This window comes from Pongo pygmaeus, chromosome 13, assembly GCF_028885625.2.
Source record: "Pongo pygmaeus isolate AG05252 chromosome 13, NHGRI_mPonPyg2-v2.0_pri, whole genome shotgun sequence".
In the NCBI taxonomy this organism is placed as follows: Eukaryota; Metazoa; Chordata; class Mammalia; order Primates; family Hominidae; genus Pongo; species Pongo pygmaeus.
This window is the reverse complement of record NC_072386.2, coordinates 128,729,823-128,754,205: the sequence shown is the minus strand read 5'-3', so window position 1 is coordinate 128,754,205 and position 24,383 is coordinate 128,729,823. Positions and strand designations below refer to the sequence as shown.

At 52.6% G+C, this 24,383-nt stretch overlaps 1 protein-coding gene across 6 annotated transcripts in view; it reads right to left on the bottom strand.

Annotated features, from left to right (window-relative positions):
• The window catches only part of CACNA1B (calcium voltage-gated channel subunit alpha1 B), a 248,990-nt gene that overhangs the window by 146,323 nt on the left and 78,284 nt on the right, over positions 1 to 24,383 (bottom strand). For 4 of the 6 annotated variants that reach the window (XM_054501966.1, XM_054501970.1, XM_054501969.1 and 1 more), the window contains 5 exons: positions 22,130 to 22,245; positions 21,117 to 21,173; positions 20,257 to 20,349; positions 6,175 to 6,384; positions 1,710 to 1,822 (listed from right to left, as the gene is read on the bottom strand). In XM_054501966.1, coding sequence (XP_054357941.1) covers positions 1,710 to 1,822; positions 6,175 to 6,384; positions 20,257 to 20,349; positions 21,117 to 21,173; positions 22,130 to 22,245 — 589 coding nt within the window. The remainder of the gene's footprint in view (positions 1 to 1,709; positions 1,823 to 6,174; positions 6,385 to 20,256; positions 20,350 to 21,116; positions 21,174 to 22,129; positions 22,246 to 24,383) is intronic. The other 2 variants (XM_054501972.1, XM_054501968.1) reach the window with 1 other exon arrangement.

Here is a 24,383-nt window from a genome sequence, read left to right as displayed (position 1 = left end):
AACCACTACCCCCGAGGCCAGAAAACCAGGCTCACCCACTGACTCCTCTCAAACCGATGGGCAGCCTGGGGCAAGTCACACAATGTCTGCCGTTATCATCAGTAAAATGAAAGTCCTTGTGAGGATTCAACAAAATCACAGACACAAATGTCTACCACCTGTAGAAGTACAATGCTCATGACAGAAAAAGTCCAATTAAGTGAAGCTTCTAACTGAAGCTTTACTACCACAGTCCAGGCCCCTCTCTGGCTCCTGTAAACTCTGCAGAGCTCCAAACCCTCCCTTGGGGGGGCGGCATTCCTACTCCCCACTCCTTCCTGAGGAGGCAGTGCTCCCACCTGTCACTCCTTCCTGGGGGGGAGGGTAGTGCTCCCACCCTTCACTCCTTCATGGGAGGGGTAGTGCTCCCACCCTTCACTCCTTCCTGGGGGGGGGCAGTGCTCCCATCACTCCTTCCTGGGGGGGCAGTGCTCCCACCTGTCACTCCTTCTTGGGGGGGGAGGGTAGTGCTCCCACCCTTCACTCCTTCCTGGAGGGGGCAGTGCTCCTTCACTCTTTCCTGGGGGGGGGGGGGCAATGCTCCCACCTGTCACTCCTTCCTGTGGGGGAGGGTAGCGCTCCCACCCTTCACTCCTTCCTGGGGGGGGCAGTGCTCCCATCACTCCTTCCTGGGGGGGCAGTGCTCCCGCCTGTCACTCCTTCCTGGAGGGGAGGGTAGTGCTCTCACCCTTCACTCCTTCCTGGGGGGGTAGTGCTCCCACCTGTCACTCCTTCCTGCAGGGGTAGTGCGCCCGCCTGTTACTCCTTCCTGGGGGACTCTGCTCCCACCCTTCACTCCACCCTGAGGGGGGCAATGCTCCCACCCTTCACTCCTTCCTGGGGGGGGCAGTGCTCCCACTCATCACTCCTTGTCACTCCCACTTGTCACTCCTTACTGAAGGATTTGAAGTGCTCTGGTACAAAGACTTGGAGGGGGTACTTACTCCCACTCCTCTCTCCTCCCTCAGGGGGCAGTGTGCCCACCCATCATTCCCAGCCTCCAGCAGGAAGACTCAGAACTCAGCCTCTGGGCAGGTGCCGACAGTGCCACATCCCTAGGCTCTGGGTTCGGGTCCCAGGAAGTGTCCTGTGCTCCCTGCCAGGTTCCAGTGAGGAGATTCTCAGACTGCCCTGCCCTGCCCTCTGTGCTCAAGTGTCATGGTAAGCTGTGAAACACACTGCCTCCAAGGCTTCCCCCACCTACAGAAGTCGGTAAAGAGACCCAGGCCAGGGCCACCACCTCCCCCACCCCCACAGAGAGAGCCGGACCATCATGCCCTATCATGCCCCAACCCCAGAAGTGCTGGTAGATGTACCCAAGCCTGCCCAGGGCCAGAACCCTCTGAGCTCCATTGGGAAGAGACTGAGCCCTCCATAGGTTTGTGAGATCCCAGGCATGGAGGTAGCTGCAGAGCCTTTAGCTGATTATGAAAGTCTATGGACAGGATCAGAAGAGGGAAGGGTGACCTCCCGCCAACAGAGAGCGGCTGAGGCTGACACTGCCATCAGTCAGGCCCGGCCAGGACAGGCCTCCCTCTGTCTTTCTGACCCATGTAAGGTCACAGACCCCAGCCCACACTGGGCATGGCCTATGGGAGGGGACTGTGTGCGCCTGCAGGAAAGGATACAGCCTGGGCCCCTGTGGGCCCCTGATCAGGCCTCTCACTCACCCCAAAGTCGAAGCAGTTGAAGGAGGACCGGAAGTAGCTTCTGGGTCCCAGGCCATACATCTTCAGGGACATCTCTGTGAGGAAGAGACCCAGGAAAACAAACTCTGCAAAATCTAGGAGAAGCCGGAGAAGAGGGGGATTAGCTCGAGGCCTCCTCCCACTCTGGCTCCAGCCCAGACTGGAGGACACCAGACCTCTGGGTCTTCCCAGGGCTGAGCCTTCCAGGCCTGGCCTATGGTCCTATGCTCTGAAGTCTCAGCCCAGGAAAGGAACGATGGATTCAGAGGGACACGGAGAGGTACCTGTTCCAGTCTGAAAGGTGGTGAGTCCCTAGTGCCTCTGAGACCCAGAGAAGGACGGGCTCAGCAGGAGGCAAGCTCCCGAGATCAGCCCAGGTGTGAGTTCTGAGGTCATGAGGGTGCCCCCTCCTCACTAGAGGAGGGCCTGGGGCTATGAGGCAAAGGGCCCCATTTACCCTGAGGAGAGGCCCAGCTACAGCTTCCAGCTGGTCCTTCCACCTCTGGCCTCACCCCAATCTCTGACTGAAGGTGGGGTCCCTCAACCTCCTTGTCAGAATCTCCCATCTTTCCACTGGGACTTCCCAGTGGAAAGACGCCTCTCCCCAAGATGTCCACGGCACTGTGGCTGACTTGTATTCTGTTCATGTTTGCTGCCCTGAGGGTAGACCTCCTCCGCCACTGCACTCCTCTCCAACATGAGGCTGCCAAGAGGCACTGTCCCCTTGCACTGTCACCAAGTCACACAGAGGTTCCTGCGGGCACAGCAGCAGTGGAGGGGGGCTGTCTTGGGCCCAGGAGTCCTGCTGACCCTTCCGGGCCTCAGTACTGAGGGAGGCCATGCTGGGGCTAGAGGGCTGTGCTGGGAATTCAAGGTACACAAACTCTGCTCACCCAGCCCAAGCAGAAAGAGGGAGGCAGCACAAAAGAACGCCTTGGCTCCAGAGCTGGGTGAGGCCACAGGCAGCAGGAGGCCCAGCGAGGCCCAGCCGCTGGCTGAGCCAGGAGTCTTAGGCGTCAGGGTGAGGCCACTGTCTCTGACTCTCCTCCCAAAGGGTTGGGCAGGGATTGGCCCTCAAACTTCTCACAGTGCTGGTCAGGCCAAAGGCACCATGGCTCTGCCAGTGCAGCAGGGGCTAGGGAGGCAACAGAGCCCAGGGCAGAGCCCACATGGAGAACAAGGCCCTGGGAGGGCATGAAGGGCAGGCCCCTGAGAGTCCACAACTGGGCAGAGTCCAGCTCGGCCTTCCCAGGGCTTCTGAATCCCCCTCTACAGTCTCCGTTGGGACACGGGACCTTCAGCAGACACAACTTCTGATAAAGCAGACACTGGAAGAGGGGGCCACACACTCTTCCCACCCCTATGCTCCTAACATCTCCTCCACCAAGGGCTGTGCTGCACAGGTCCACACAGCCTCGGTCGGGGGCAAGTCTGCAGCAGCCCAGACCTGGGATAAGCAGAGATGACAACTTCACAGACCACTCAGGCACCGTACAAACAGACAAGAGTCTCAGGGAGGGGACACCCCGCTTTGTATGGCCTGAGGACATGGACAACCAGTTCCTTGGAGCAAGTCACCTGCAGCAAGCCTGGCCTCTGACACCAGCCAGAAAATCACCAGGCACTCAAGCTAAGCATAGGATGATAACAAGGCTAAGCAGCATCCTTGAAGAAGCCGAGAGCCCCCTGTGAGAGGCATGGATGCCCAGCGACCCTCAGGCAGGGCTGCTCGGGAACGGAAGGATCCACCCCCAACTGAGACCACTGGACCCTACAGCTCTGACCTGGGCCTGGCTGTGCAGACCACCAGGTGTGAGATGTGGCAGGAAAGCTGTGCCCCCTGCAGTCCAGCGCAGAGCACCCCAGCAAGCCCAGGGGAATACACAAGCAGCTTGGAAAGGCCGAACACGCCTGGCCACAAAGTCCCAGAGCCCCTCTGCGTGGGTCACAAAGGCCTCGGGCTCCCCACACGAGGTGCTCGGACCCAGGGAGGAGAGGCCCCAGAGATGGGACTGCTGGCACCCACACCCTAGATCTGGGAGGGGAGGCTACCCAGGCACACATCTTGCTCCCCAGGAGACCAAAGTGAGAGCACTTTGCAAGGAACAAGTACAAGAAATGCAAACGGTAAAACTTTCAGAGAAAGAGATCTGAAATCCTCCAACATCCTGTCTGCCCTCTCACTCTCCCTAGGAACGGAGGCCCTCAGCCTCACATACTCAGCCTCCACTCTGAGGCCCAGAAAGGGCATTCATTCGTACACTCTTGTATCATGCATCCTACCAGCAGGCACTGGTGCTGTTTTGAGCCAGCATGGGGACAGAGTTCACCCTTCTCCCCAGTTCACAAGCTGAGGGGGAAACAGAGACAGATCACTAAAACCAGGTTTTGTCTTCTAAGAGGATGGTGTGCTATGGGAGCAGAGGGAGGGTGAGCAAGTCTGGTGAGCTGCATAAGGCCCCCCGGGGCTCACAGGATGGCAAGGCCTGACAGTGCCCCTCTTAACCACTCAAGCCTCAGTTTTGAAGGTTCTGGCAATGCATTGAGGGCAGGTCCTTGGAGAATGGACAGCCGAGGTGCACAGAACTCACGAGGAGCCCCTGCGAAGCTGCTCTAGGCTGGGCGGCCACACCCCCTCGCCTCTGGCAAGCCTGTCCTACCCACTGAGCAAGCCTCCCTCAGGCCCAGCCCGGCTGTCAGGGACACTGCCCACATTTCCCTCCAGCCGTTTTTCCCTCAGTGACACAATGAAGCCAGGAATTCCAGGAAACCACAGAGAAGACACAGTAGCGGTCTATGGTCAGGGATGCCTGTGGCCTCACCAACGCCTGGACACTCCCAGCCCTGTGCTCCCACACAGCAGACACGCGACTGGGCTGTGCAGCCCTACCCCTACCCCACTGCCTGCCGACTCACTGTGCACCAACAGCCTCTCACAGGGAAGAACAGGCCTAGTCACTGGGTCAGGAGGAAGTCCTTGGTCCCCACCTGACCCCCAAGGGTGGGAAAACCTTAGCCGGAGGACTCAAGAGAGACACTGAACTCAGGCCCAAGCAAAATCCCAAGGTACCACCCTGTGGGCCCCAGGACATGTCAGTCAGGAGCTGGGACAGGCAGTTCCGTGTACACAAGCTGCTCCTCGACCTGCAGCAGCCCAGGGAGCCTGAGCCGGAGCTCCCTTGGCTCCTTTTGCTTCTGTCCCCCGCACCATCTCCCTGTTCGCAAGTCGTAGATTTCAATGTCAAGTTTGGGAAACTGTAGCCCAGAGTTCCACCCCAACACAGCCACTCTCCCACCCATGCTTCCAGGTAACCTGCAGCCCCATCTCTCCCACTGTGGAGCTGTCAGATCCTGCAGCTCAGGGAACCCTCACACTCCTGGGCAGAGCAGGTGAGGCCCTCTGGTCTACAGAGCAGGGCTCAGCCAGCCGGCTAGGGCCCCGGTGAGGCCACCGTCACAGCGGGACACAGTGACAGCCAGGCTGGAACTGGAGCTAGGACAGTTCTTCTCTGGAGTCGGAAAAGGCTTTCCTGGGTGCCTCGGCAGCTTCAGGCAAACAGGGCCCTCAAGGGGAGACTGAGGCCCTCCAGGGAGCCCCAAACAGGCCCTGTCTCCAGATCAGCTGTAGACACCCAGCAGGGTGAGTGCAGCTGACCCCTGGGGTCAGGAGGGCTGAAGCACTACCTGACAGGACATAAAACATGGGTAGACTCTTTGGTTTTGATCCTCTTTGTGAAGTAAGACCACAGAGCAACACCGTATTCCACATGGGACAGAGAGTCCGAGGCTGTGACAGACCAGGCCTGGAGGGGCCCATCCTGGCCCCAGTCCTGAGGCTGTGAAGGACCAGCCCTGGAGGAGCCCATCCTGGCCCCTGTGCTGAGGCTTGTGGAACAGAACTGCAGACAGCTCACTCCACAGAAGGGCATGAATGCATCCAGATTCAGCCAATTGTAAAGAAAAATGAAGGTAACCAGGGGAATCCGGGGAGGGTAAGAAGCCAGGACTCCCCCCTCAGGAATCCAGGGCAGAATCAGCAGCCACGTGGTGGAAAGGAGCGTGCTAAGTCCCTGTCTGTGGGTCTGAAGCCCACTTGGGGGAGGACACCCATCTGCCTGGCCTGACTCGCCCCTGGTCATCCCACATATATCCTGCCCTGGGTGCCTCGGACCCCTCAACCAGTCTCACACTACGCTGAGGGACAGGGGTCTAGCAGATCCAGCTGTGCTTTCTGGAACCCAGGGGCTGGAGAGGCCACCCTCCAGCTCTGGACACACCCCAGGCCCCCACAGAGGCCCTTGGGGGCTGACTAGGGCTGTGGGATACTTTGGGCAACATAGGGGTGGGTCCTGTCCCACCTAGGGTGGCCCCAGGGCATGGCCCAGGGTTTCCAGGCTGACAGCAGAGATGCTCAGGAAGCACCTGAGGGAGGGACGGGGATACGTACACAGCGCCGTGGTGAGCCGCCGCGGCTGGTTGTAATGCACCATGGCCACACACAGCGTGTTCAGGGCCACCACGCACAGCACCACCCAGTAGAAGCTCTGAGCCTTCACCATGCGCCGGATAAAAAACCGGAACATCTTCTCCTTCCTCCGGAAGTATGATGAGCTCTCTGTCTTCCCGCTCTTGAGGCTGGCGCGGGCGAAGGGGGATCCTGAGGGGATGGGGAGTTACTGAGGATGTGGGGACCAATGGGCACCCACCTACCCCACCTGTGGACCCCTACAGACGCACCCTGGAGGACACCTGCCCCCAGCCCCAGCCGGTCACAGACAATTGTGCCAGTGACCCGTGACCTCCACTTCACAGCTGAGGGAACCAAGGCCCTGATGGTCTCCATGGTTACTGGGTGCCAGATGTGAGAGCCAGATTGAAGTGGATGATCCGCACTCACTTCTCTGGTCCCCAGCATCCCCAGCCACCTTCTAGGAGCACAGCCCTGATGCCCCCAGGCCACTGTCCATGAGCACCCCAAGCTTTTTCCCCTGAAGACAGAAATCTGAGTTAGTCCCTCCCCAGATCCCATCTCTTCAGCATAGCCCACGGAGCCCTGCAGCATCTGGCCCTCCCTCTCACTCCCTCACGGACTCAGGGGTCAGCACCCATGGGCTGCCTGTTTTCTAAGCAGTTTTCCTGGAACACAGCCAAGCTCATCGGTTTACGCATGGTCCATGGCTGTTCAATGTCCACAATACTTACTGTTGGAAACTTTGTCTACCTGCTCCAGCCTGACTGCTTCTCTACCCTGCTCACCACCCAACCCAGCAGCCTTTTCCCATGTCCATGCACACCCCTCCTGCTGTGTCCTGGCCCTTCACACAATATCCCAAGTGTGAAATGTGTCCCTCACTGGACTCCTTCCCACACACTTTCGGGTCTCAGCATTAACGTCACCTGCACGGAGCACCTGCTCTGGGCACACCATTTAGAACAGGGCCCTCAGCTCACCTCTGACAGTGGCCCTGACCACATCACCACCTGTCACTGTGTTTTATTGTTGACCTGTTCCATGCCCAACTCCCAGACAAGACTGTAGGCTCCATGAGGACAGGGCCACATTGTCTTTTTCACCACTGAGCCCCTCACACTGAGAGGGGCTTGATCAATGCTTAACAACTGAGGGAAGGGTCTCTATGAGGATTCAGGTGTGTGTCTGTACAGGAGCTGGCTGTGTGTCTCTGCAGGAGAGCACATCTGCCTGTGTAAGGGCTTCTTAGTTTGTGCACTAAGCCTGGCCATGTGTGTGCCTCTCAGTGTTCTCAGAGAGCAGACAGCTGTGCCCCAGCCATGGGTCTCTCAGTGGGCTTTGAATACCTGGGCTTGAGCATGGGGTCCCTGTGTGAGGATGTGGGGAGCAGTGTATGCTACGCGTACTTTCTGTGTGTTTGTATACACATGCATATGTGTGCACACCCAGGTTCTCAGTGGCGCAAAAGAGCAGGGGCGGTGTGGGCATGTGTGCTATGCATATTTTCTGTTTGTACACATGTGCATTTGTGTGCACACCCAGGCTCTCAGTGGCACGCAAGAGAGGAAGTGTGTGAGCATGCTTACCATGAGCACTGTGTGTTTGTACACACATGCATACGTGTGCACACCCAGACTCTCAGTGGCATGGGAGAGGGGGTGTGTGGGCTCGTGTGCTATGTGCACTTTCTGTGTGTTTGTACACGTGTGTATGTGTACACACCCAGGCTCTCAGTGGCATGTGGCCGGCCCTGCTGAAGGCCAGGGATGACCACTCCCCACAGAGGCAGCAGTAGGGCAGGAGGGAGGCAGGTGTGCAGTACAGATAAGGAGGGGCACACACACGGGCAGAGCTGTGCACAGAACAAGCCCACACACTCTGAACCCCCCATGCACCCACACACAGTTGCACAGGAACACAGGAGTCACACACGCACATGCTTCACAGCACACATCCAGCTTGACCACGCTCACTTTTGAAGATCCAATGAGATGCTCACACAGACACACTTCAGTGCACATGAGGCACATACCTGTGAACACAAACAGGGCCATTCTGGGAAGGAGGGAAAGAGAACACGTGACTCATGTAAACCACTGTGTCTGCGCACACACGTGGACAGGAAGACAAGCAACAAATTCTCCAAAGGGGACTCTGTGGCCATCCCCACCAGCCAGTAAGAACCATATAGCCTCTGCTATGAGAAAGGCCTCATAGAAATGCTGCCCTTTCACAATGGGCCACAGCCCCCGAACACACACATCTTCCTGGGCCACACAACACAAGACAACCACACACATCCTCGCCTGTCACAGGCACAACCATGGTCATGCTAACAGCCATATTTGCACAGAACCACACTCCCCAGACATTGCCCTTAAAGTCCACCAGTTCCTTGCTGTAAGCATCCACTTTAGAGAAGCCAGAGGCGCCAGAGCCAGGGGACTGAGCAAGACCTAACAGAGGGACTCCTGATCCAGAGGCCCTGGGGGAGAGCTGGGTGCAGCCCCTCACATCCCAGCTCAGCAACCCCAGTAGCACCCAAGACAGATGCGTTTGTTCCCTAGGGATGGGGCACAGGTCCCTAAGGACAGCAAGCAGCCACTGTGGGCTCCAGTCTGCTCCAGTAAAAGCAGAGAGTCTACAGGAAACACGGAAACATCTCTGGAATCACAGCTTTGGGAAAACCAAGAGAGATTGGGCTTCTTTTCAGCTTCCTGCATTTTCCAGGGTTCACTTAATTAGCATATATTCTTTATAACGAAAAAGCTTATTTCAAGAAAAATGATATGACATCTTCAAGCTAGGGAGAAATTCCATATTACACTAACCTATGAATGATGACACAGTGAAGTACTGCTGAGAATAGGGCCTGACTGCTGCAAATACTTAGATTTCTTTCTCTTGTGCCCTAAGGCAGAGTCTTTGCTAGTCCTGGGTAACCCCCATTTGTTCAAAAAATGTGTACAAATTGTGCCAGGCCCTAACCAAAGCCCAGAAAACACAAAATGACCAAGATCCATCCCTGTTCTCAATAACCCTTCTAGAGGCCAGCGGGGAGACAGACAAGAAAGTGTGCTTCCTTCCAGTGCAGCTGCTGTATTTGCCACTCGGGGCAACAAAAGTGACGTGAGGCTAAAGCACGAGCTGATGGAGGCCCTAATGGCTGTCACCCCTGGCCCTCATGCACATCACGCAGCCTGGAGATTCCTCAACTGAAAACAGAGCACAGTCACCTGTACCTCACAAGGTGGTGTGGGATTCAATGAGACAGCACAGGGCCAAGCTCAGCGGGGCTCAACCAGCTGACATGGCGTCAGGGCGGACAGGGTGACATGGGTTATGGGCAAGCCTGGGCTAGTGACACAGCCAGTCCTCAGGCAGAGGGCAGTCGAGGGCACCAAGCAGTGCTGAGAATGTGGAGATTCAAGCACGGCTTCGTCTTCTCCCCACCAGGCCCCACGCCCCAAGCCCACCCTGAACCAACAGCGGAGGCCAGTGGGTCCTGAATGTAAGTGAATCCTTGGTGTCTGCTGGGTACCCAGAAGGAAAAGTCAACAAAGGCCCAGAGATCCAAGTATAGCAACAAACAACTCAAAATAAAACAAAACTAAGAGAGAAAAAAACTTTTAGAGAAGAAATAAAATTCTCTTCTGAAACCACTCAGCAGATGAAAAAAAGGGGAGTTCAGTCAAGCACAAGCAGCATCTCCAACGTGGAGGCGAACTCGAGCTCAAGGAAGAGGGCGTGGACTGACAGAAGCAGAGCAAGCAACGCCACGTGAAACAGGAGGGGCTCCAGATGCAGGAGATCAAGAAAAGGAGACAGAATAATGAGACAAACGGAGGGAAGCACTCCGCGCCAGAGGGGCCCTGAGCCTGCAGTTTGAGGGGCAGACAGAGAGCAAGTCACTGACAAAGGAAAAGCATCCGAGTGTCCGATGCCTCATCTGCAACAGGAAATAAGAGAGAGAGAGAGACAGTTGCAGCAGGCACAGCAGCCTGGATCTCGCTCCTCAGTGGGGAACAAGGAAGGGCACCTGAGCGTACAGAGGAACTCGAAGAGTCAGCCACCACCCACACCCCCATTCATTTCAGGGGAAAGCAGCTGAGTGACAGGACAGAGTTAAAACGGAGGAGACAGTCCTGCAGTGAGCAAGGACTGAAGAGAAGAGAAGATGCTAAGGTAAACCTAGGTGAGTGAGGGTAGGGCTCTGAGAGCGGGCAACGGGAATGATAGCTGAGGGCCCCTGGGCATAGGGGAGCCTATGGGGGCAGCCTGAAGGGACGGGCGACAGTCAAGAATGAAAAGTGAACACCCTCAAACCAGGATGCGGAGGCAGGGCAAGTACTGGAAAGGCTGTGACTTACTGGGTATGGGTGGAGGCAGAATAAAGAGAAATAGAGCAGTTTACTGATGGAACTAGTACATCTTGGTAGTAAAGATGCTAAAGAAACAAAAACAGTAAAGAGGTACGTTGACAATTATGAGAGCAGGGAAGGGAAGGTAACCTTTTGTGGAACAGAAGAATTAGAGAGTAAAAATAAGCAAGGGAGGAGAGGAGCAATAAATAGCAACTTGATTAAAGCAGCAAAACTTGGGATGAAGAATAGAGTCAAACATTATACTAAATAGAGAGAGACTGGATTCACCCATTACCATTAGAAACAGAGACCACACAACTGTTTTTTGTTTTTTTTTTTTTTTTTTTTAAAAAAAAAAAAAGCAAAACCACCAAGCCAGACATGGTGGTGCACACCTATAGTCCTAGCTACTCAGGAGGCTGAGACAGGAGGATCATCCTGGGCAACATAACTCTGTCTCTTAAATAAATAAATAAAATTTTAAAAAATTGGCTGGGCGCGGTGGCTCACGCCTGTAATCCCAGCACTTTGGGAGGTCGAGGTGGGCGGATCACGAGGTCAGGAGATCGAGACTGTCCTGGCTAACATGGTGAAACCCCTTCTCTACTAAAAATACAAAAAATTAGCTGGGCATGGTGGCACGTGCCTGTAGTCCCAGCTACTTGGGAGGCTGAGGCAGGCAGGAGAATAGCTTGAACCCAGGAGGCAGAGGTTGCAGTGAGCTGAGATCACGCCACTGCACTCCAGCCTGGGTGACAGAGCAAGACTCCATCTCATTAAAAAAAAAAAAAATTAAAAAAAATTTTGGCCAGGCACGGTGGCTCACGCCTGTAACCCCAGCACTTTCAGAGGCTGAGGCAGGCGGATCACGAGGTCAGGAGATCGAGACCATCCTGTCTAACACGGTGAAACCCGGTCTCTACTAAACAAAATGCAAAAAATTAGCCGGGCCTGGTGGCGGGTGCCTGTAGTCCCAGCTACTCAGGAGGCTGAGGCAGGAGAATGGCATGAACCCGGAAGGCAGAGCTTGCAGTAAGCCAAGATCGCGCCACTGCACTCCACCCTGGGCAACAGAGCAAGACTCTGTCTCAAAAAAAAAAAAAAAAAATTTAAAAGGCAGAACCCAGATAAATACAATTTACAAGAACACTTAAAATGATAAAGAAGAGCTGGAAATGAAAGGAAAAGAAAGGTACTAGGCAAATGCAAGTTAAAAACCAAAACCAGTGATAGCAACAAAAAGTAGAACCAATGACATTCGATGTCGACAAGGTGCAACTGTCCAGCAGAGGAACTGCACAGATTAAGAAGGTATTGTGTGATGAAATAAAGCATAATTTAGGAAGAAGATGTAACAATCATAAACTTTATATTGCCCAAACTATATAGTGACTAAATATATAAACAAAAGTCACTAGAAATACAAGAAGAACTTCATAAAAAATAAAATGAGCTGGGCACGCTGGCTCACGCCTGTAACCCCCACACTTTGGGAGGCCAAGGCGGGCGGATCATGAGGTCAGAGTTCAAGACCAGCCTGGCCAAACTGGTAAAACCCTGTCTCTACTAAAAATACAAAAATTAGCTGGGTGTGGTGGTGGGCGCCTGTAATCCCTCTGAGGCAGGAGAATCGTTTGAACCCAGGAGGCAGAGGTTGCAATGAGCCGAGATCGCGCCATTGCATTCCAGCCTAGGCGACAGGCTTAGACTCTGTCTTAAATAAATAAATAAATAAATAAAATGAAGCAGGACTACAGGCATGTACCACCATGCTCAGCTAAGTTTTTAATTTCTTTGTAGAGGTGGGATCTCACTATGTTGTCCAGGCTTGTCTCAAACTCCTGGCCTCAAGCAATCTTCTAGCCTCAGCCTCTCAAACTGCTGGGATTACAGGCATGAGCCACCACACCAAGCCAATAGACTTGATTTTAATAAATATACCTATAATCCAATATCTTTTAAACACAGGACACAGGAGGGGCAGGGCAGGCCACCACCTTGGTCATTCAGGCTTCTCAGCCATTCCAGCCTGTGGGACTTGGAAAGCTCAAACTGATCAGGGGAGAAAAGCATCTCCAAAACAGCACAGCTGCTCTATCAAAAAGCAGCCAGGCTGCTTCTTTAAATGGGTCCTTGATCCCATTCCTCCTGACTGGGTAAGACCTCCCAAATGGGGTCTCCAGCCACCTCCTACAGGCACATTCAGGCCAGCAATAGGTCAGCACCCCCTGGAACAGAGCTTATAGAGGATGGGGCAGGATGCCATCTTTGCTGTTTCACGACCTTCACTGGCGATACCACCAAGTACGGGGAAAACCAAGGCAACTAGGCTCTGGAGTGGACCCACAGAAAACTGCAGCAGCCCTAGGGAAGAGAGGCCAGACTGTTAAAAGGAAAGCAAACAAACAGAAAACAACAACAACAACAAAACACAAAAACCCCATCCAAAGGTCAGCAACCTCACAGATCAAAGGCGGATAAGCCCACAAAGATGAGAAATAATCAACACAAACATGCTTAAAACTTAAAAAGCCAGAGTGCCCCTTTTCTTCCAAATGACCACAACACCTCTCCAGCAAGGGCTCAGAACTGGGCTGAAACTGAGATTGTTGAAATGACAGAAGTAGGCTTCAGAAGGTGGGTAATAATGAACTTCACTTATGAGGCTATAAGAGCATGTGGGAACCCAATGCAAAGAAGCTAAGAATCATGATAAAACAATACAGGAACTGATAGCCAATATAACCAGTTTAGAAAGGAATATAACCAACCTGTTAGAGCTGAAAAACACACTACAAGAACTTCACAATGCAATCACAAGTATTAATAGCAGAATAGATCAAGCAGAGGAAAGAATCTCAGAGCTGGAAGACTATTTCTCTGAAATAAGACAGGCAGACAAAAATAGAGAAAAAAGAGTGAAAAGAAATGAACAAAACCTCTGAGAAATATGGGATTATGTAAAGAGACTGAATCTATGACTGATTAGGATACCTTAAAGAGACAGGGAGATTGGAACAAGTTGGAAAATGTCCTTCAGGATATCATCCAGGAGAACTTCCTCAACCTAGCAAGACTGGCCAAAATTAAAATTCAGAAAATGCAGAGAACTCCAGTAAAATACTCCATGAGAAGATCATCCCCAAGACACATAATCATCAGACTCTCCAAGGTTGAAGTGAAGGAAAGAATGTTAAGGGCAGCCAGAGAGAAAGGCCAGGTCACCTGCAAAGGGAATCCCATCAGACTAACAGTGGACCTCTCAGTGGAAACCCTACAAGCTAGAAGAGATTGGGGGCCAATATTCAACATTCTTAGAGAAAAGAATTTCAAATCCAGAATTTCATATCTGGCCAAATCAAGCTTCATAAGTGAAGGAGAAATAAGATCCTTTTCAGGCAAGCAAATGCTGAGGGAATTCGTTATTACCAGACCTGCCCTACAAGGGGTCCTAATGGAAGCACTAAATATGGAAAGGAAAAGCCATTAGTAGCCGCTGCAAAAACAAACTGAAGTAAACAGACCAGTGACGCTATGAAGAAACCACATAAAAAGTCTGCAAAATATCCAGCTAGCATCATGATGACAGGATCAAATCCACACATAACAATACCAACTTTAGGCAGGCCATGGTGGCTCACGACTGTAATCCCAGCACCTTGGGAGGCCGAGGCAGGCAGATCATTTGAGGTCTGGAATTCAACCAGCCTGACCAACATGGTGAAACCTCATCTCTACTAAAAATACAAAAAAATTAGCCAGGTGTGGTGGCACATGCCTGTAGTCCCAGAGATATTTGGAAGGCTGAGGCAGGAGAATCACTTGAACTTGGGAGGCAGAGGTTGCAGTGAGCTGAGATCAAGCCACTGCACTCCAGCCTGGGCGACAGAGTGAGACTGTCTCAAAAAATAATAATAAGTAACTTTAAATGTAAATAGGCTAAATGCACCAATTAAAAGATGCAGAATGGCAAGCAGGATAAAGAACCAAGACCCATCAGTATGTTGTCTTCAAAAGACCCACCTCGCATGCAAAGACACACATGGGCTCAAAATAAAGGGATGGAGGAAAATTTACCAAGCAAATGGAAAACAGAAAAGAGTAGGGGTTGCAATCCTAGTTTCTGACAAAACAGACGTTAAATCAACAAAGATCAAAAAAGATGATGAAGGGTATTACATAGTGGTAAAGGGTTCAATTCAACAAGAAGAGCTAAGTGTCCTAAATATATATGTACCCAATACAGGAGTACCCAGATTCATGAAGCAAGTTCTTGGAGACTTCAAAGAGACTTAGACTCTCACACAATAACAGTGGGAGACTTTAACAACCTACCAACAATATTAGGCAGATCATCAAGACAGAAAATCAACAAAGACATTCAGGAGTTGAACTCAGCTCTGATTCAAGTGGATCTGATAGATATATACAGAACTCTCCACCCAAAGACAATGTAATATACATTCTTCTCATCGCCACACGACACTTACTCTAAAATTGATCACATAATTGGAAGTAAAACATTCCTCAGCAAATGCAAAAGAACTGAAATAATAACAGTCTCTAAGACCATAGTACAATCAAATTAGAACTCAAGATTAAGAAATTCACTCAAAACCACACAACTACATGCAAAATGAACAACCTGCTCCTGAATGAATTTTGGGTAAATAATGAAATTAATGCAGAAATCAAAAAGTTCTTTGAAACTAATGAGAACAAAGATATAACATACCAGAATCTCTGGGACACAGCTAAAGCAGTGTTAAGATGGAAATTTATAGCACTAAATGCCCATACCAAAAAGAAAGATCTCAAGTTAACAACCTAATATCACAACTAAAAGAACTAGAGAACCAAGAGCAAACAAACCCCAAAGCTAGCAGAAAACAAGAAATAACTAAGATCAGAGCTGAACTGAAGGAGATAGAGACACGAAAAATCCATCAAAAAAATCAATGAAAACAGGAGCTAGTTTTTTGAAAAAAAAAAAAAAATTAATAAAATAGATAGACCACTAGCTAGACTAAAAAAAAAGAGAAGAGAGAAGATTCAAATAAACACAATCAGAAATGATAAAGGAGATATCACCACTGACCCCACAGAAATACAGACAACCATCAGGGAATACTATAAACACCTCTATGTACATAAACTAGAAAATCTAGAAGAAATGAATAAATTCCTGGACACATACACCTTCCTAAGATTGAACCAGGAATAAATTGAATCCCTGAAAAGACCAATAATGAGGTCTAAAATTGAGGCAGTAATAAATAGCCTACCAATCAAAAAAAGCCCAGGTCCAGATGGACTCACAGCTCAATTCTCCCAGAGGTAGAAAGACGAGCTGGTATCAATTCCACTGAAACTATCCTAAACAATTGTAAAGGAAGGACTCCTCCCTAACTCATTCTATGAGACCAGCATCATCCTCATACCAAAACCTGACAGATACAACAAAAAAAGAAAACTTCAGGCCAATATCCTAGATGAACATTGATGCAAAAATCCTCAACAAAATACTGGCAAACCAAATCCAGCAGCACATCAAAAAGCTTATCCACCACAATCTATCCACCACAATCAAGTAGGCTTCATCCCTGGGATGCAAGGTTGGTTCAACATACCCAAATCAATAAATGTGATTCATCACATAAACAGATCTAAAGACAAAAACCACATGATTATCTCAATAGATGCAGAAAAGACCTTCGATAAAATTCAACATCCCTTCATGTTAAAAACTCTTAATAAACTAGATATTAAAGGGACATACCTCAGAATAATAAGAGACATATATGACAAAGCCATAGCCAATATCATCATGAATGGCCAAAGCTGGAAGCATTCCCCTTGAAAACCTGCACAAGACAAGGATGTCTCTCACCACTCCTATCCAACATAGTATTGGAAGTTCTGGCCAGAGCAATCTGGCAAGATAAAGAAATAAAGGTATTTACATAGAAAGGGAAGAAGTCAAACCATCTTTGTTTGCAGATGCCATCATCTGAGTCCAAAATCTTCTCAAGCTGATAAACAACTTCAGCAAAGCCTCAGGATACAAAATCAATGTTCAAAAATCGCCAGCATTCTTATACACCAACAACAGGCAAGCCGAGATCCAAATCATGCATCAACTCCCATTTGCAATTGCCACAAAAAAATAAAAATAAAATACCTAGGAATAAAGCTAGGATGTATTCCCTATTATTAAATGGAATACCCTACTTAATAAATGGTGCTGGGAGAACAAACAACCCCATTAAAAAGCAGGCAAAGGACATGAATGGACACTTCTCAAAAGAAGACATACGTGTGGCCAACAAACATGAAAAAAAGCCAACATCACTGATTATTAGAGAAATACAAATCAAAACCAAAATGAGATATCATCTTACCCCAATCAGAATGGCTATTATTAAAAAGTAAACAAAAAAACATGCTGCAGAGGTTGTGGAGAAAAAGGAACACTTCACACAGTCTCCAGAGAGACCCTTATACAGAAGCCAGAGCGTGTCATCCCTCTGCAAACCACCAGGGCGGCCTGGGGTCCTGGCTGGAACTGAGCCTGTCTGACTCTCAGGTTTCCTCGACCGCTCCCGACAGCCCATGGCACCTCACTCCAGCCGCGCTGGCCTCCAAGACGTTCCCCACACCTGGGTGCCAAGCACAGTCTTGCCTCAGGGTCTTGGCACTCGTTGCCTGGAATGTCTTTTCCCAGAGGTCCCTCAGGCCGACCTCACCTCTGCCCTGACCTCCCCTCCCTGGCTGCGTCTCGCATCTCCCCTCTCCTGGGTGTCCCTCAGGCCGACCTGCCCACCCCCGCGTCCCTCAGGCCAACCTCCCCTCTCTCTCCTGGGCGACCCTCAGGCCGACCTCCCCTCCCTGGTGGCGTCTCCCGTCTCCCGGGTGTCCCTCTGGCTGATCACCCTTCCCCCGCGGCGTCTCTCAGGCCGACCCCCTCTCCCGGGTGTCCCTCAGGCTGACCTCCCCTCCCCCTCCCCCCCAGTCAGGCCAACCTCCCCCCCCACACCCCACCAACGCGTCCCTCAGGCCAACCTCCCCTTCCCGCTTCCCTACCTCACCACCCCACGCCTCGTGTCCCTCAGACCGACCTCCCCTCTCCCCGGACCTCCCTTCTCTCGGGTGTCCCTCCGGCCGACCTCCCCTCCCCCTCCCCCTCCCCCAGGCCAACCTTCCCTCCCCGCCACACCCGCGTCCCTCAGGCCAAGCTCCCCTCTCTCTCCAGGTCGACCTGAGAGTAGTTCCTCAGGCTGACCTCCCCTCCCCTGGCTTCCCTCAGGCCAACCTCCCCTCTCCCCCGCCCCGGCGTTCCTCAGGCCGACCTCCTCACTTCCTGCAACTCTTTTACTCAAAGGCAGTCTTTTTCCTCAGGCCTTCTACGGCCATGAATTTCTGGCACCGCCCCCTCTCCACACGCTTCCACTCCTGCCTTCCTGACTTCTTCCTCCTCCGCACAGGGGCTCTGGCATGCGGCATATTTTCCTTACTATCTTATTTGTTGTTTGATGCCCCCACTGGACGGAAACTCCAATGATGAAGGGCCTTTATTAGGGGTTTCTCCAGTGTGGCGGCCCCCATGCCTCCGTTGCTGGCAAGTGGCGGGCCCTGGATAGACATCTGCTGAATGAGGCACAAGCACTTGACACAAGCGAGGTTAAGAGAATCGCTAGAGAGCCGGTGCACAGCGCCACAGAAAGGGATCCCAACACCTAGAGAATGGGGCGATTTCCTAACAAAGCCTAAGTCACAACACTGGTCCAAATCCTTTTTTTTTTTTCTTTTTTGGATTATATAGATTCACAGTTTTATCTCATCTATACAAAAGATAATTCCAGTGTTATTTAAAGGATTCCAAACCATAGATAAAGACATTTTAACTCTTCAATTCATTTTAAAAAATCAGAATAAAAACTCTAGATAAAATAGCAATAGAAGGAAACTATTTAGCTACCACAATCATATAATAAATTGTTTAAAATTATAAAATGGACCAGGTGTGGTGGGTCACACCTGTAATCTCAGCACTTTGGGAGGCCAAGGTGGGTAGATCACCTGAGGTCAGGAGTTGAAAAACAGCCAGGCCAACATGGTGAAACCCTGTATCTCCTAAAAATACAAAAAAGTAGCTGGGCAGTTGGTGCATGCCTGTAATCCCAGCTACTCGGGATGCTGAGGCAGGAGAATCACTAGAACCTGGGAGACGGAGGTTGCAGTGAGCCGAGATCGCACCATTGCACTCCAGCCTGGGCAACAAGAGCGAAATTTTTGTCTCAAAAAAAAATTTAATTAAATAAAATAAAATTATAAGATGATAAAACATTCAGATCTATGATATACATTGGTATCTTATTATTGTCAAAATAAATACAAAATAATTTACAAATAAACTCAATAGAAAACTGTATAGCATATGGGAAGAGTCACCAAAGGCCAAGTCCAGACAGGGAACAAACATTTAGAAAGAGGGCCAGCATCACGGACAGTAGGAGAAAGGAAAATTGTAGTGCCAAAGAATTTATTAGTCTACACTCATCAAATTGGCCTCAAACTGGGAAAAATCAAAAGGAGCCGTCACATAGCACTGGATGAGGGCGAAGGTCGGCCTGTACTGTGGATGGAATGTGGGGTCGCACAGAACTCTGAACAGTACCACACCCTCACCCTCGGCACCTGCTCCTGGGAATCTGCCCCACAGAGAAAAGCACTAGTGAGGAAGGACAGCCATTCACAAAGACTTGGGGGCAGTATTTTTCATAGTGAGATAAAAGCACTAGAAATGAATGGCCATCAGCAGATGAGCAACTGAACAACTCCAGAGACTCCACATCAGCAACGCCAGGTTGCACCCGACAAGGGGTGCTAGAATCAGACAAATTGATTAGGAGCGGTTTAGGAAAGGGACTGGTGAGACAAGTTTGTATGAAATCATTTTTGTAACAGGAGAAGACTCCAAAACTCTACATGCATATTTGTGTGTGGATGTATGAGTGTTTGTGTGTGTTATCTGAGGTGAGCATGGAGAAATAGGAAAGGGTACATTCGAAGTTGTTAACGGGAGTTTCCTAGTGCTGAGTGAGGACAGAAAAGGTCCAGTTTAAGTGTATGTGTGTGTACGCATGAGTGTGTGTGTCTTTCCTGTTTTATTAAACAGTTCTGTCTCATACATGTAACAATATAATGGTAGACATCTTCTAAATCTGGTCCACTCACAGACTGCTGTACAGCAAGGAAGTCGAGATTGGATCTGACCTGGTGTCTCAAAATGAAGCAAGGCCCAGGCACTTCTGGAACCAGAATCTGGTACCAGATAGAGAGGAAGGGAACCAACACAGCTCTGTTGGATAAATTAGCCAGAATGTTCTTTGTACTATTTGAGAGGTAGGGGATGACACAACGGCCTCAGAGGCAGCAAGTCCAGAAAGTGAAAAACAGACAGGGGCTGAAGACAGAGGTGGCCCTACAGAGTCCTCCAGCCTTGGGATATGGCTAAGGGCCCTAAGTCCACATGGGGGTCACAAAGCCAGGAGCAGCAAACCGTCTGAAAGGAGCCTGCAGGCGTTTGGGCAAGAAGGGGCGTCCAACAGTGGCTGGGTAGCGGGGGAAGCGGAGCATGCACTCCATGTCCAGCTCAAGCCTGGCAGAGCTGCAGGGACACCCTGAGACTCACCAACAGCACAGAGATCTGCAAACCGGTCCTCTCCCTCCTCTGCGTGGATCAGGTCATTTCTGCTCTTCTTGGTAGCCGCTCTCTTCAGCACTGCTTTAAACAAAGGATGGGAGAGACTGCCTGAGATGCAGCCCTCAGGCCACCTGCCTCAGCGGGGCATGGGATCACCCTCCCCCTGGGACCAGTGACCTCTCCTGAGCTCCTGTCCTGAACTGGGGCTGAGGCCGGATGATTGTGGGCCCCCTTGGGTCCCTCCCAGTCCCCAGAGCTGAAGGGACAAGGAATTTGGGGGGTGAGGGGTCCCCGCTTTCCCTTTCTTCCAAAATGAGGCCAGTGGGGAGGCCTGGGCACCAGGGAGACCAGGATACGTCCATCTGGGGCAAGGCCAGGACTACAACGGGGACAGCATAGACCTGCTCAGAGCCGCAGGCATGGGGCCGGCTGAGATTGCCACAGATGTGCCCGTGCTGTCTGGCCCTGACCTGAGCAGTGGGTGTGCAGAGAGGGCAGCCTTCCTGCTGCTGCAGCTATGCTGGTAACTAGTGCCAGCAACCACAGCAATGGGGCCCGGGCTCCCTCTCGTGGTCCCAGGTTGTGCCATGAGCCTTCCCATGGTCTCTGGGAGCAGCAGCAAGCCAAGCCCTGGGGATAGACACAGCTCAGTTTAAACCTGCAATGTGGGCCTGTGTCAGGTGCCAGGGTCAGACACCATGGCCCTAGTCTGTGTTCATGTGATGGCTGTGCAGGTGCCTGGCACTGCCGAGAGCACCTCGCGTGAAACATGCAAGTGGGCACGTGTCACCACCCACGTGGCCACCAGAGCTCTCCACCACACAGGAGTACCAGCGAGTGCCACCTACCGTCCAAAGGGGACTTCTCCTCTGCATTCCTGTCTTCCTCAGCCAGCATGACTTCCTCTGCGAGGGGAACACAGCCTCAGGTCAGAGCCCTCCTGACCCCAGGAATGCCCCAGGACAGAGGCACATCTCTGTCTGGAAGGCCCTGCCTTCTCAGCTCTTTTTTTTTTTTTTTTTGAGATGGAGTCTCGCTCTGTCGTCCAGGCTGGAGTGCAGTGGCACAATCTCGGCTCACTGCAACCTCCACCTTCCGGGTTCAAGCGATTCTCCTGCCTCAGCCCCCCCACTGGGATTACAGGGACGTGCTACCACACCCAGCTAATTTTTGTATTTTTAGTAGAGACGGGGTTTCACCATGTTGGCCAGGATGGTCTCGAACTCCTGACCTCAGGTGATCCGCCCAACTCGGCCTCCCAAAGTGCTGGGATTGTAGGCATGAGCCACTGCACCTGGCCGCCTTATCAGCTCTTAGACTTCCAGAAGCCAGCAGGGCCCACACCTGAGCTTTTTCTACTGGGAAGACAGTGCCCTGTGAAGAGGACTCAGCCGCCTTGTGTCTGCCCGTCCCTACCCACACGTCACCTCCCTGAGAACAGCTGTGCCACAGGCGAGTTCATCTCTGAGAAGGCACTTGGGAAACCTTAGGAGGTGGGAGTGGATGCCCCAAGTGGAGGAAAGAGCGCTGGCCTGGGGCGAGGGGAGGGAGTCCAGGCTTGATAAAACCCAGAGTCAGGGCACAGAAGGGACTTGGCTGAGACTAATGGGGAGAGACCAGCTTTAGGCTGGGCCATGGCAGAGTCCTCCATTTAAAAGGCGACTGTCCTCAGAGCCATATGGCTGCCTGGTGCCAGGCCCCTGGGTGAGCTAGAGAGAAATCCCTTCTCACTCTGCTCACTACAAAGTCCCTTCAGGCTCTACCCAGCAGCCAGGGCACCCCAGCTGGCAGCAGAGCAGAACTGGGGACAGAGAACTAACAGTGGCCGGCCAGGAGTGCAGTGGCTCCCACGGGCCCTCACCCGCCTTGAAGATCCACTCCAGGTACCCGTTGAGCTCTCGCTCGATCTGCTGCTGCCGGCGCAGCTTCAGGAAGGCGCGGCGGTTCTCCACCCTCTCTCGCTCCTTGGCAAACTCCCTACCATGCAGGGGCCGGAAAAGCAAGATCAGGTGAGTGCAAGCCCCACAGGTGTGCAGCCCCAGAGACAAAAAGGACCAGGGAAAGCCTGGGACAGGAGACGCAGGCTGCAGGCTGCCACTTCAGGCAGGCCCCTGCCACCCCGGCCTCTTCTAACATGAGCACTCCAGATGAGCACTCCAGAGTACCAGGCAGCTCCCTAGGCACCCAGAGGGCCTCCATGAGCAGCCCAGGTGGCCCTCCGTCCTCAGACTCCTGTGGCACTTAGGGATGGTGCCTTGGTCCCCAGAGGGGCAGTTCTAGAGAGCAGGGACAATTTCACAGCCCCTGCCTACAGCAACCTAGGCACACGCCTCCTCCCTCCCCTTGTGCCAGGCTCTGTTATCTGCTGTCCTCCAGAGAGCTCCTGGCAAGAATTCTCCAGAGGAGAATGTTCACTTTGCTTCCTCTGTTGGTTCAGATGCAAAGCCTTTGTGGGAAGGAGGAGGGACAGACAGGGACAGGGAAGAAGGGACGGGGTCAAGGCAGGCCAGAGGCAGAAGGATAATACTGCAGAGTCCACATAGTCTCCTCAACCAAGCCTCTGAGGCTCACAGTGAGCAGGAGAGGAGACCTTCTGTCATTGGCCCCCGACATCTCACCCCAGCCCCGCCTGAGCCTTCACAGCCGTCATGGTGACCAGCAGAGAACACTTGCCCTTCCAGCTCAGCACCCCCACCCCAGCCCCAGCCTCCTGGCCAAGCTTTAAGGCTCACAGTGCCAGAAGCAAGCCATTCTCTCTCTCTCTCTCCTCTCTCTCTCTCTCTCTCTCTTCCCCCCCCCCCCCACTCACACACACACACACACACACACACACAAGCTTCTGAGTTGGTGGAGTGGGTGTGGCAGGCATGACTCCCAGCACACACAGCTCCAGTGCAACAGTCCCCGGCTCTGACCATGACGGACCCTGGGCACAGGGCCAGTGTCCGCTAGGCACTGAGCTGCTACAGCCCAGGCAGTGCAAGGTGACCAGGCCTGCCCAGGTGCACCCTCCCATCTGGGCATCCCAAGTCCCAAATCTACAGGAAGGCAGGGTCCACTGTGGCCTCCCCACCCAGACCAATCCCTGTGGCCATGCCCTGAGAATGAGAGGGCCTGGGGGACAGGGGAAGGGCAAGGACATCACTGCTTGAACTGATCTGAGAGCTCCCAGCAGCAACTCCCCCCAGCAGTCTGGCCCCCTCCACAGAGCAGCTGCTTCTCACGCAGTGGCCGGCAGCAGGGCCAGCCCTCCCTGAGCTTCTGTCCTCGCTGGGTGAGAAGCGGCAGGACAGGGGCCACCTATTCTGCTTCTCTGGGATGCTGTGAGGATGGGAGCTCTGGGAATGGAGAGAGAGAGGCCGAATTGGCCCCAAGCTGGCCCCTCCTGCAGCTCTCGTCCAGACATGGCAGAGCCGTGGCTTTTCCCACAGAGCAAGGCTGGGAAGGCGGCCTCTTACCACTGCCACCCCGGGGTGCAGGACCCACATGGGGGGTGCTGGCCCCTGGCTTGGGGGCCCTCTGCTGGGCCTGTGGGCCTGAGGGAGGGTTCAGCTGGGCTGATGGGAGGACCATCACATATCCCATTCTCCCCAGAGGCCGGGATCCTCACAGTGGGGAAGGAGTGGGAAATACCACGCAGGCCCTGCCTTGGGCCTCCCCTCCAGCCCCTCAGGCTATTCTGCACATTCCCTAGAGGGACGCAGAAGGAAGCCCTGAGCAGGCTGCCCTCCTGCCTCCCCTTGAACCCACCTATGCTCCTGCCAGGCTTCCCACCAGGCAGTGTTCTCAGCACCCTTGGCACCAGGCAGCATCCTCAGCACAGCCCAGGCACCTCACAAGCCTGGCTGCTGCCAGCCCCCTACCAGCCCCTATGCCCTCTCCCCACAACACCCTCTGACTCCAGCTCCAAGCATCTCTACAACACACAGGCCACAACCCTCTGTCCACTGTGCCTCCACCCCAGCTGTTCTCTGCCTGGAAGACCCTCCTCCTTCCTTGGCCTGGCTCATTCCTAGTCCCCCAGTTGGGTCTCAGCTGAGATGTCCCTCCCCCCCAGTGCATCCTCCGAGCCCCAAGCCTCCGCCAGCTACCCCGCCAGGCTGGGAGTTCTATTT